This window comes from Vanacampus margaritifer, chromosome 19 (assembly GCF_051991255.1).
Source record: "Vanacampus margaritifer isolate UIUO_Vmar chromosome 19, RoL_Vmar_1.0, whole genome shotgun sequence".
Lineage (NCBI taxonomy): Eukaryota > Metazoa > Chordata > Actinopteri > Syngnathiformes > Syngnathidae > Vanacampus > Vanacampus margaritifer.
This window is the reverse complement of record NC_135450.1, coordinates 12,756,885-12,769,802: the sequence shown is the minus strand read 5'-3', so window position 1 is coordinate 12,769,802 and position 12,918 is coordinate 12,756,885. Positions and strand designations below refer to the sequence as shown.

General features: G+C 38.2%; 2 protein-coding genes across 2 annotated transcripts in view; one reads left to right on the top strand and one right to left on the bottom strand.

Moving 5' to 3' along the window:
• Nucleotides 1–5,409, bottom strand: part of rngtt (RNA guanylyltransferase and 5'-phosphatase) — a 71,724-nt gene extending 66,315 nt beyond the window's left edge. The window contains exons 1-5 of the mRNA XM_077552605.1: nt 4,779–5,409; nt 3,720–3,829; nt 3,532–3,635; nt 3,220–3,308; nt 590–665 (exon numbers count right to left, since the gene is read on the bottom strand). Coding sequence (XP_077408731.1) covers nt 590–665; nt 3,220–3,308; nt 3,532–3,635; nt 3,720–3,829; nt 4,779–4,842 — 443 coding nt within the window. The 5' untranslated portion in view covers nt 4,843–5,409. The remainder of the gene's footprint in view (nt 1–589; nt 666–3,219; nt 3,309–3,531; nt 3,636–3,719; nt 3,830–4,778) is intronic.
• Nucleotides 5,410–6,517: 1,108 nt separating this feature from the next.
• Nucleotides 6,518–11,906, top strand: laptm4a (lysosomal protein transmembrane 4 alpha). Its single transcript, XM_077552606.1, has 7 exons — nt 6,518–6,765; nt 7,652–7,772; nt 8,148–8,224; nt 9,338–9,460; nt 9,670–9,765; nt 9,896–9,994; nt 11,266–11,906. The coding sequence occupies exons 1-7, from the start codon at nt 6,664–6,666 to the stop codon at nt 11,338–11,340; spliced, it is 693 nt and encodes a 230-aa protein (XP_077408732.1). The 5' UTR covers nt 6,518–6,663; the 3' UTR covers nt 11,341–11,906.
• The last annotated feature ends 1,012 nt before the right edge of the window (nt 11,907–12,918 follow it).

The following is a 12,918-nucleotide window of genomic DNA, read 5'->3' as shown; positions in this document are numbered from 1 at the left end:
AGATTGTGGGGGCGGAACCAATCACTAACAATCATCTTGTAACTACAGTGAATACAATTTTTCGCAGGGGGCGTTCAAGACCCACTCAGAATATATGAAAATCGACGCTGCAGTGAAAAAACGTAACTTTTTTTTTTTAAATAAATGCATCCCTCTTTTAAAACTCTTTGACTGCCAAAAACGTTAAATAACGTTTAGTAAAATCCTATGGAGGAGTGCCAAAGACGTTAAAAGACGTTTGTTTCAAAACAGAGGTGAAACTAACCATTTTCTATTGTTGATTACTGAAGAACGGAATAAGGTAGAAACAAACTTTTTTTTCTGATGAAAGATGAGAGTCCAATCTTTCATTTGGTACTATATGTGTTTCCATAGTCCAAACACATAATTTTCTATGGACCTTGAAAGATCAGTCAAAATGCTTAAAATCGGCTGGCACTGGGAACAACCCGTTTCTGAAAACGTCTGGCAGTCAAAGAGTTAAGACATTTAAATGTATCGAACTTTTTTTTTTTTTTAGTCTGGCACAAATGAGGTGGGGAACACTGTATTAGCAGTTCAATTGTGGTGAGTGAGATCAGAACCTTACCTCCAGTCCATCTTCTCCACCAAGTAAGCAGATATCAAAAAGCCTGTCCGATTGAACCCATGCGTGCAGTGGACACCTTTGGGACACCAAAGAAAACAGCAGAATAATTAAAAAAAAATAACAATGAATAATGCTATTCAGTGGTAAAGTCATAACTACAACATTGGCTATAAATTTAAAACGATTAATAGTGCCAGTGTTCTTTAAAGGTGGCACGAGTGAACGTCTGCATATAAGATTCAACTATTTGCGGATTTAAAAAATACAAATAAAAAATTGTTATATGAACCTTCGCGTACTTGTGGGTCAGCATGTGTAATTTTTTTGGGGAAGCTATCCTCCAATAATCGCTGGAAATTTATTTTCTGTTTTAAACAACATTATTGTGCAACAAAACAACACGCACATTCGTCATCTTGTGGAATCTTGGTGCCAAGGAACTATGTCGAAGTGAATTGAGGCGCTTTATTTAGACAAACGTTGTTCTTCATCGCCATCTTGTGGCAATTATTGGGGGGCATCAAATTATCGCTCGCAGATTTTACCCCCATAAATGGCGGGGATCCACGATACATAGTGCCTTCCTTGCGATCAAAGTAAGCAAGGGCCCAATTCTTTGACATCTCTGAAAGATTATCCTGACTGATTAACCCTTGGTGTGGTCTATGTCAAGAGACTAGTGATTTTTCCTCCCTGATCTGCTTGGAAAACAGTTGGGTTGACAATCATAAAGCCTGTTCAATATTTACCGCCGGCAAATCCTATGTGTGGTTAAAATCGAGCCTGGCAAGGCTACAGATTCCATGACTGTGATGTGATTGCAACATTTTAAAACCCCCATTCAAGTTATTCAAAAGTCATTGTTTACAACATACATTTTGAAATTCAAGTACACACATTGTACACATTTTACATAAGCTAGTCTTGAAAGCTAAACTGAAATCCAACAGGTGCATGAGGGGGTTTTAGCAATGCATCATTTCTAGCAATATTAAACGTGAATTACCCTCCTTAATTTACAATACCACAAGAGGCCGTCTTTTGTATGTGTGGAACTGCAGTGACACTCCCTGTGCACACAAAGTTTGCCCGGCAACGTCGCACACGACTGAAGATGGAATGAAAATGACGTAAGTGCCTAGAGATCACATTTACAAGCCGAGCTGCCTAATCTGGACACAGAAAAGAAAACAAGCACAATCACCAGGAGGCTAAAAATTGGACACGCTCTCACACGTAGTGATCTTATGTTCAAGCAGTTTGTGTTACAAGCCAGACAGGCGTTTGTTGAAGTTCATCTGGTGCGGTTTAAATAAAGGGTGTTCCAAAGAAGAGAAAGAGTGCCCCCTATTGACCGAAACCAGCAAAATCCCTTCCTCACATGGTGTACCTTTTCCTTCACTGGTCAGAACATAACTCTTATATAGCGCTACAGTAACTCATATACCACATTATTCTGCAATCGCTGTTTTTTTAAAATGTCTATTCTGTTCTCTTTTTTTCTCTTGTCCCTACACAAACCACTTTCTGTTTGACTGCATTTCCAATAAAAATCGATACAAACCGCAGAGGGAGTATTTCAAACTGCACAGAAAAATTGTTCCAATAAAAAAAAAAAAAAAAGTCAAACAGAGCCACCATTCTGTATTCCAGGCAGCTGAGGGGGACAGGCTAGGGGAAAAAAATGCCCATAATGATTTTGCATAAAAAGCAAAAAGAGTGGACTAAATAAACAGTGAAAATTCAAAGGTGTTCTGATTTTCTGTTCTGCTGCATTGATTTCTCTATGTTTAGAGCCCCTTGGGTAAGGTCTTCAAAGCATGAGAGGCAATATAAAAATTATGTTCTATATTCAGGAATGAAACAAGCGTGTGTCGTGGCGTTTAATATTCAGTGTTCCAGCAATCCCTGCCGAGCGGAATAAATTGAAACCGCCGTGTCCAAGGAATAAAATGATGGTAACAGATAAGTACATGAAATGGGAAGCAAAAAAAAATAAGAGTCTGAAAAGCTTGAGCTGTTCCCATAACATCAAATCAAATCTATTATGTACAGACATTTTCAACGTGTGCAAGCATTTTATGTTATTTATAATGTGCAGAAAATAGCTATTGTGATGCAGCACATTTAACATAAATGAGTACACACCCTTTGAAATGAGCTTTTATCAATTACGCAGTGAACACAAAATAAATTTTCAGAATTCTTGTGACATACATTTTTTTTAATTATTTTTTTTGTGGCTCTGCTAGAATTTCTTGTCATTGGTGTGTACTCATTTTTGCAACGTTTGTTAGAAAATGAAGTTTATGGTGTGCATATTGACAAATAATTATCATTGGCTAGCCAGCATTAGCTTCTTACTCTTAAGAAAGCTATATAAAATCTTGCCAAAAATCAAATACCACAAATAAAATTGACATCATATTACATATAACATTATTGCAAATATAGTTGTGATTAAAAATTTGGAAGGGGTTACTAATGTTTGTTTTTTTAATGGTATAGTAATGTAGTAGTACAATTATTTTTAGGAGCCTACTGCTTTAATCTACACAACTGATATAGTGAAAAATATATTAAAAATAATATAGGCTCATTCAGTCAAACTACAGATATTGGATCCTCACCTATTAGGTCTGTAGAATTCTTCTCTATGAAGTGCTCACAGAGTCTGATGAACATAGCAGTGGTCTCCTTAGAAGGACATTCTCCATGCCTGGGGAAAAAGAAAGACGTAAGCATATAATACTGCATCCATTTAAACCACATTTTTGTGATAGCTGGAATTCAGAATTTTTATATTCTCATATTTTCATATGAAACTCAAATGTCTTCAATACACAACAAAAACACAGGAACTGACCTTGCCATTCCAATACTTTTGGAGGGGTCTGTATAGACAAACAACAATTCAAGCCAAAATCATAAACATAGCATACCCTTTACACTGGAGTTTAACGTATTTGATCCCTTCCTTTTCGATGTCATTGCGGTCGTAGAAGCGAGTTGTGTTCGTCAAATCCACGAGCAAACCCATTTTAACCTAAAGAGGGCAAAAAAATTATAATTTGATATGATGCTATGTTTTGAATACAAGAGGCAAATAGTGGTGATTCAAAAGATTTACATTTAAACTCTTCAAGTAGTTAGACAGCATGCTCGGGTAAAATCGGTTCTCCTCTGCAACTTGATCATCATATCTGGGACCCAGCATAGTTTTCATAGGCAGGAATTTACCTGGAGAAAACAAAGAAAAAAGGACAGCATGGTGGACAACTAGTTAGCACGTCTACCTCACTGTTCATCTGGACATAATGTGTGGTTTGCATTTTCTCCCTGCTTTTACGTGGGTTTTCTCTGAGTACTCCTCCCACATTCCAAAAATATTCACGTTAGGTTAATTGAAGACTGAATTTATCTATAGGTGTGGATGCTAGTGAATAGTTCACTATCTGTGACCTGCAACTGCCTGGCAACCAGTCCACAGTGCCAGCTTACCTGCAACCCTAATGAGGAGAGGGTTCATATGTATAGAAAGTTGATGTATACAAACATAAGAAAACATGGTTAAATACTCATGATTGCCTTATAGTTTGCATTGTATGGCACTTAGGGGACAATATTTGATATTTTGAAGAATTTGTGACATTTCCTTACAATTAATAAAAGTTTAAAAATGGAGGATTTATAATTAATCTTCTATTACTTTTTATAGATACAGTATTTAGAACAGCAACGCGCTCTAATCCTCATTGTGCGCATGCGTACACTGGGTTTGTTTTGACACGTGATATACGCAACCCTCCTGATAGCTAAGCTACTAGTAAACTATCCTTATTTTAAAAAAAATAAAATACATGAAAAGTTAATAAAAGACCAAACAGCACCACTAACGTTACGACATAAAGCTAATTATATAAGTATTACTTAGCCAAAAATGATGCATTTACTGTACGTTATAGTAACTCCTATTTTTTACAAATGCTACACTACTCGCTAATGTTAGCATATTGTGATGCTATGACTTAACGGTTAAACTGTATTATTATAATATTTCAATATTGGATTCAAATGTAATCGTAGTATGGGGTGGGAATACACAAACAGCAGATATGTCGCTACGTCAAATAAGATATATGTAATGTAAATAACGTTAATAAATGTAATCCGAGCTCGGCTGTTTCACCTGCCACTGGTTGTCCTCTTCTGGGACAATTCCGCCATCGGGGAGGGGGTCCCGTGTGTGACATAGTTAGCTCCCAGCCGTTGGTATAACGGACACGCGCGTCTGACGGCCTATACAATAATCCAAGGCGTCTGCACGGTAATATCACTTTAATCCCCGAGTTGTGGTTTACCCAAACACCGCGGATTCAAAGGCCCCTTTGCCGCTAGTTTAGCTCATTCAAAATTACGGCCACCGGATATGAAATTTTAAATTGATGTTGCTTTTTTAAATCAGCTATTCTTAGATCTCAATTTGGCAAACATTGCGTCCGTACGAATACTGCGATTATAAACATGGTCTCTGGATCAGCTAAATAAACAAAGCTACGCTTCTCATTCATGTTCCATCAAGGTGCCTGTGTTGCGTTCCCGTGTCAGCCGGAAGTCCAAATTTTCCAAACCTTTGAAAATTTTACCATATGTGATAGTAACAGCAAGTTATTTGTTTGTTTGTCTGCACTTGGATGAGTGCACGTTCATCTTTATTGATTGTGTTAACCGTGGTTATTTTATTTATATTTCCATTAAAATATGTGCTTGTTGAGCAATGTTAATGTTCAATATATCCGGGACCTGGGCGAAGAACGCATCGCAGGTGTATGTTTGTCTGTATGTATGTTTTTTTGTTTGTTTTTAACCTATTTGTTAAATGAAGTTGCAAAGTTTAAGCGCATTTATTGCATACACAAATCACAAATATTTCCATCTCCATCTGTAATCCGACTTTCGAGGAAACGTAAACGCGTCATTCACGTTTTTTGTTTTTTTTGTTGTTTGTTTTTTGTTTGTTTTTTGTTTTTTTAGCGGTCTCATGTTGCTGCATGTAAATCTTTGCAACGACATGAACGTGCCTAAAATGCTGAACATAATATCGAACATAAAACAACTACAACCAGAATCTTCATTTTACAATAATAATAATAATAATAATACATGAGCAAAACACATTTTCTTAAATATACAAGCAGCGTTCCTTTCACGGTGCTGTACTATATAAACATGCAATAGCACACAAGTGTGCCACATACATCATCTGGAGCAGTTCTAAATAAATAATTATCTATAACATGAAAAAAACAAACAAAAAATACTCACCATTCTGCTGATTATTATAGTGTTTAGCGCTAGTGTGTTTAGTCTTTCTCATGACGTTTCTTTGGGCCAGCATCCCTCTCAATCAATTTTGACAGATTCTTTAGTTTGCTCTTGATGATGAGGATGGATGAGGATGTCCTCTATGTACTGCAGGTGAACTTTAAACTGAAGGTCAGACTGAGCTTGTAGTGAGTCTAGAGAAGTCAGCAGTCTTAGTACAAGTGGTGGAGCTTCAGACACTCTAGTAGTCCCTCAATGCTTGGATGTACTGTAGTTCCGTTACTCAAAGGGAATTTCATTTTTCTCGCCCTTCTTTGCATCTTTTCTCTTGTAGATTACTAGCTATTTATAGCATCTCCCCAGGGTCGTTTTCATCACCTTGGTTCTATCGTTTGCATTTCCCTCATATTCTCCACCTTTATCTCCCATTGCTGGTTCAATTAATTATAGATATGTTTAGTTGGTGTTAGTAGTATTATGCAGTTGAAGTTACTCCACCATATCCCTGACTGGACCAAAAAATACGTTTCAGAAACACTGCGGTAATAATAAGCGTTTCGCAATATTGTGTGATTCCGCTGCAATGTTTTTGACCTTCCTGTCGTGCCATACTTGCTTCAACTTCCGGGTGTTTGTTTTCATCCGGAGAGACGTGGAAGTGCAGCTCGTCGAGAGAAGACGTTCTTGCCCTTCTTCATTATAGAATATTTTTATACACTTTTGCGGACTCTACCGATACTACGTTGGGAATGCAGCACTTTAAACTCGGTCGAGACAAACTGTACAGCACAAGGTGCTGTGGATGTTGCCATGTCCGGACGGGGACGATCATCCTCGGAACATGGTACATGGTACGTAACAAAATCGAAATGTATTGATTCATCGCGAATGTTAGAAACGATTAATGTCACATATGTGTCACTGTAACAAATAGTATGTGAATCCACGTCGACTCTGTCATTCTAAGTGATTTGTTATTCCTACGAAATGGCCTTGAATCCCAAACAGTGGTTGAATGTCATGTTAGCCGCAAATGCTAATGTTAGCAGGCTAGTTTCTCGATTTTAGCGCACGTTTTAGCTGTTTACTTTTCAACAACGTGGTTAAAAATGCCATCATTGTGTGGAAAGTATGGACAGAAGAACCCATAGCCACTGAAGTAGGGTAACAGCTGTTGTCGAACAACAAACATGACATGTAGGTCGGTCAACGTCATAGCTAGCGTGAAGTAACATGAAGTATAACCGAAAGCGAAACACACTAGAAGTTTTGATATCTTAAAAACACACACGCACGCACAATTACTGTGCAAAAGAGATCAGAAATGCAACGATAAGTAATTGGTGGTGAACTATACCATGATAAACATTTTGTTTGTAAATTTCTCACTAAGCTATTTGAAGTCAATCCCCGCCCCGCCCCCAAACAAAAACAACACGGTGCATACACTCTAATTTAAAACGTCTTGTACGATTACCTATATAAACAATTGTCTTACAACTACGTACATACAATATAGTCCAACAGTTCTCACTGTAAAAGTACTCTGCAGTCTTTCAGAACTTTGTAAATGAGGAGAAAAAATAGTTACCCTACAGTACACACATACACACGTTGGGGTAACCATTATTTCAGTTTCATTATTTTACTATTTTATGCTCATGAGATTAGCCTCAAGGACTTAACTGTATTGTTTTGTATGGGTTGTTAATGGTGATGTGTATTCCTCCTCAACAGGTAATCAACCTGTTGATGGGAATCCTGCTAACAGTTGCGGCGACCCATCCGGAAAGCGTTCCCTCTGTCAACTTACAGTATGCAGTTATTGACCATTACTTAACATCTGACAGGATGTCAGGTTGGTTAATTGCAATTTGTCGATCTTGTGATTGGTGAAAGTGAAACGACTCATGACCGCTGCAGAACACTGTTGTGCTGTTATCCAAAAACAGTTTATTAATGTGGCGCGTAAACTTCTTACTGACTTCATTTGTGGTCTTTTTATTTTGCCCGGTGGCTTTTTTTGTGTGTCTGAAATGATATATAATATCAGTCATGGCATCTATTAGCCACAAATGCTCTTCCTTGATGGCAAAAGCTAGCTGAATAACGTTTGTATCATTTGTGTGGGTGTGATTTTTTTATTTTTTTGTTATTTAAATGTTGACTTAATAAAAATGGGTAAGCATTGTATTAAACGTGCCAAAATATCTTTTCACTTGTATTCAACCAGGTAATGCCGGTGCCGGATTGGCCATTTCTCTACTGATGGTCACTATCAGTGCTATGTTGCTGTATGGTGCCATTACTGTAAGTGCACATTTATTTCGCCTGCCTGAAAACTGTTGCAAGGACAACACTCATTTCCATTTTTTTTTCGGTACCCGGCTTTCCACAAGAATTCCTCCAGCCACGCTATGTTCCCTCACTGCAATTCATTTTTATCTCTCAGGCCCGCCCGATGGCAACAAGACTTTAATAGCATTTGGATGGAGCTGCTCGTAGTGGGGGCAACTGCACAGTTAGTGTCACACCCTTGTGCAGTGTGCATGTCAGACGTGTGCATGAATATTCTGTTTTTGCTGTTTTGTTTTAACAGTTGGGCAGGTCTGAGCCACTTTGTCTGGTTCATTAACCACCCCTAAACTTGAGCAGTGATTATACTGCTAGTAAGGCGACAATAAATTCTCACGGAATTGTGTTTTTAACCTCACCTCAATTAACAAACTGTCAATGGGCGCTGGGTTAAATTAACCTGCACAAACTAAGGAGAGCTGTGTCAAATAAGTCACCCAAGATGTTGTCAAACCCCCATCTTAACAGGAAAGTAGTACAAGCAGATGAGAATGGCAATTAACTCATTCACTGCCATTGACGGCTATAGATGTCAGAAATTCATTTTAACTATTTCTATTAGTTTAAAAAAAAAAATCCAATTTTGTTAACAGGAGTATGAAAACCTAGAATTTTTTTTTAGCATTTAGAACAGATATAAAATTTGCGATTAATCGTGTTAACTAGTGAAGTCATGTGATTAATTACGATTTAAAACGATTTTAATTGTTTTTTTATTTTAACCCCCACAAATTTTTAATCTTTTCTTATTTTTAAAAATCACGTCAGGCAATACATTTTTTTTTAAATTGTATGTCTTGAATAGTTAACTCACGATTAATAAAAAATATATATATATCTGTTCTAAATGTACAATATTTTTTTCCTAGGTTTTCATACTCTTGTTAACGAAAGTGCGGGAAAAAAAAAAGTAAACTAGTAGAAATAGTTCAAATGAATTTTTGACATCTATAGCCGTCAATGGCAGTGAATGAGTTAATATTCCGCATGGCCTTTGAGACAAGTTCTAGTAATGAGAGCGGGTTTTGTTTGAGTCTCTATTAACGCCTGCTCTTCTTTCGTCTCCAGCACCACAGTGGGCTGCTCATCCCGTTCTTCTGCTACCAGATGTTCGACTTTGCTTTAAGCTGTCTGGTGGCCTGCAGCTCTCTCACCTACCTGCCTAGGATACAGGAGTACCTGGACCAGCTGGTGAGTCCCCAAGCTAATGGGCGGGGCTCGGCACATCGACTTTGTCGCCACTGGTTGTTCAATGACGCACTTCTTGACATAACGCAGATGACTCGGCTGGTCCACGCCTTCTTTTCTCAGCCTCTTTTGTCATTTACATGAGAGTATGACTAGTTTGAATGAGAATGTAGCTTTTAACCTAATTGATTTTCTAACTCTATTTTCGTCAGCCCGATTTCCCGTACAAGGATAACCTCCTGTCTCTGGATCCTCGGTTCCTATTTTTCTTCGTGCTGGTCCTCTTCACCTTCCTCATTGTCCTTAAGGTAAAAATGGCTCCATCAATCCATCCATTTTTTTTTTATAATGCTTGGACTTAGACAAGATGCAGGGTACAGACGGAGATGATTGAATTTTCACTTATGTATAGATTTTTTTTTATTTATTTTTTTGCAGGCATATTTGATGAACTGCGTGTGGAACTGCTACAAGTACATCAACAACAGGAACAAACCAGATGTCGCCGTCTTCCTTTCCTTTGATAATCAGCCCCAGGTTTGTGAATACAAAGACAAATACTAATTTGACCTTTTAAATAACCACCTCCAAAATCACTGTGATGATACACGGCCTATCGGTCCAACTTCATAATAGACAGCCAATCAGGATATAGTATGGTCTGTATCACTCCCCCCTGCTAGTTTCACCGCCGTGAAGAGGCAAAGGCGTGCACCTAAAACAAGCTAGCTTAGCTTAGTTAGCTTAGCTTCCATGACATGCCTCGGCGATCGATTAATATTAACGGTGATGCCGTCGTCACATGAATGCTTCGCATTCAAATTTTACAGATAAACTTGATGTGATAATACAGCCGATTTTCAAGGCTGAGAAGTTGTGGATGAGTAGCAACTGTCCCTATCAATACGTCATATAACATTGGAGATATTTTTTGTTAAAGGTGTGTTGAATGGCTGCGTATTAGCTCGAATGATATAGTTAAACATGTTTCAAAAAGCACTCGTGAGATACAGGTAAAAATGATAGTATAATAGTATTATTGGCACAAGGCATACCCTCACTGAATAAGAGTTAAGATATTGTCAAATGTTTGTAAGACGTGGTTGCTTTGTTTGAGGGCTGTTTCATCTTGATTTTCTTCTCTTTTTTTTTTTGTTGCCTAAATTGACATATCATGTATATACAGTAAATACGAATTAGTGGTTAATTCAATAAAATAGTTTTTTTTTTCAATCATTTGAACTAAATAGAGAAAACAAACGTGTAGGAGTTAACAAATGATGTGAAACTTCTGGACTTTAAGATAAAAATAAACATATGGGGGTACAATTGCAAAAAAAAAAAAAAAACATAAAATACTGAATCGATAGATACCAATGAAATAAGGTGGAAGATATAATCCCATATTATAGTGGTTCAGGATGTTTAGATTTATTTTATTTACTTAGCGCAGGTATACATAAGGAAGTGCGACTTAATGCGTCATGTGCAGGACTAACCAGCAGAGGTCATAACAAACACACATTTACTACTTACTGTACTCTACTTGAGAGAAACCTAGCTGAAAAATGACCAGTGATATTCAGCTGCTGTCCCTCATAGGGTTGATACGATTGTGAAAGCAAAATACAGCACTTAATTACAGGTAATGTAGTTGTACGTGATGCTGCCTTTTCGTGCAGATGGCCCAGGTTCGAATCCTAGATGGACGCATCATCAAAAAATGCTCCAAATCACAACTATCCTTGCAACTGACTCTTGCTTTTCCCACACCTGTAACCGCCTTTCTTCTTCCTTGTCTCACGCAGTCGGACCTCCCCACCTACGAGATGGCTGTCAACATGCCCGACAAGGACCCTCCCCCGCCTTACATGCCGTTTTAAAGGACCAGCCCACTGTGGACGACGACGACACGCCGCCAAATGCATTTCTACATTCCCTCACTTAACCCTCTCCGCCTCTTATCTACTGTATATATTTTGTGCAAAGATGACGGAGAAAATCCAACCGAACGCCAGCCTTTTTTCTTTCCATTCAACGTTTCAATCAAACGCAGTCAACAATCCAGCATCATCCTCGTGTAGACTGACAGTCCACTTATTGTAGCTCCTTAATTGTTGATCTTTATAAGACTTTTTAACAGTTGCATCTCAGTTTTGGGACGCACACCACAGCACTATTATTTGGTGTTATTTATTTAGCTTTGCTGTGGTTCACCAACACCACCAGCTCAGATGTTTACATCGCACTCTGCTGCCAGCTAGTTTTCCAGCAGTGTACAAAGAGGGAGGGAGAAAGAAAGCTGCTTTGCCAACCAGCCTGACATCAACTCATCTGTCGTGAAACATTTGTTGTTGCATGCCCCTCCCATGACTTAACCATGCTTCTTTTTCTTCCATTTCATTATACCCACTTTAATATAATTGACTTCAATAAAGAGTTGAGACCATCTGTAGTTCTTTAATTGAGTCTTATTTGATTTGTCGTGCTGATTTGGGGAGTCCATGCTTTGAATTGTTGGTTGCAGTATTTAATCATAATCAAGTACAGGGATGTGATTTTTCCGCTAATTCGCGGAATTCCGCTTTTTTTATCTCCCCCCCAAAAAAAAAAATTTTTTTTTTTTTTTTTTTAGTAGTTCATTGTGTATGCACATGACTCCGACAGATAACATCTTCTGCTATAACAAAGACATTTGTGGTATGCTCTAATATGAGTTACTTTTCATTTGGTCATGATACAATTATTTGTTCATGAAATTTGAACTCTTCAACATTATTTATGTGTTAACTTAGTAATCACATTAGTTAGATATGATGATATTCTCAGTGATAGTTTTTAAAAGCAAAGGCAGTCCAATGTTTTTGAATGTGACTGATTTTGAGTTGACTAAAACTGCCATTTTATATGGGATAGTTCAATATACATTGAAAATTTATGCTGTTGTTTTGTCTATTTCTTTGTCATGTGAGTGCATTGAAAGTACTTAAAAACACGGAAAACCCATGAGGTCCAGGCCCGTGTCCCCCCACCAGGGCACTGCCCTGGACCTAGCTGGGTGCCAGCGGCCCCCAGACCCCCGGCTAAATTTTCAGATAATTTCACTTTGGTCAAATCACATCCCTGCAAGTACTATTATGCAAAAAAAAATAAAAAATCTAAAGAAGGCCTCTTCCCAAATAAATAAACTAAATAGACCCCTGCTAGTCAGCCACAACAGTAGTACGCACATGCAAGTACAGTATTCAGTTAGATAATTGTATGAACTTGACCCCTCCTTCCCAGAATTGTCGCTCATTTGAGAACTCGCTTCTTTTAGCTCGACCACCCTGCATGCCATCCTTCCCCGAAAGGCCAGGAGGTCATGTGACCCAGCCCCCAAACGAAACTTCATTCGTGACGTGTTGGCCTTGGGCTTCCTCCTCATATGAGGAGTTTCGGGACCCCGAGGTGGAAGACCA

Bases quoted from the DNA above. Each gene is read 5' to 3' on its own strand.
- laptm4a (XM_077552606.1), top strand. From the start codon at position 6,664: ATGCAGCACTTTAAACTCGGTCGAGACAAACTGTACAGCACAAGGTGC. The intron at 6,766-7,651 runs GTACGTAACAAA...CCTCCTCAACAG, and splicing joins TCCTCGGAACATGGTACATG to GTAATCAACCTGTTGATGGG. The intron at 9,766-9,895 runs GTAAAAATGGCT...ATTTTTTTGCAG, and splicing joins CCTTCCTCATTGTCCTTAAG to GCATATTTGATGAACTGCGT.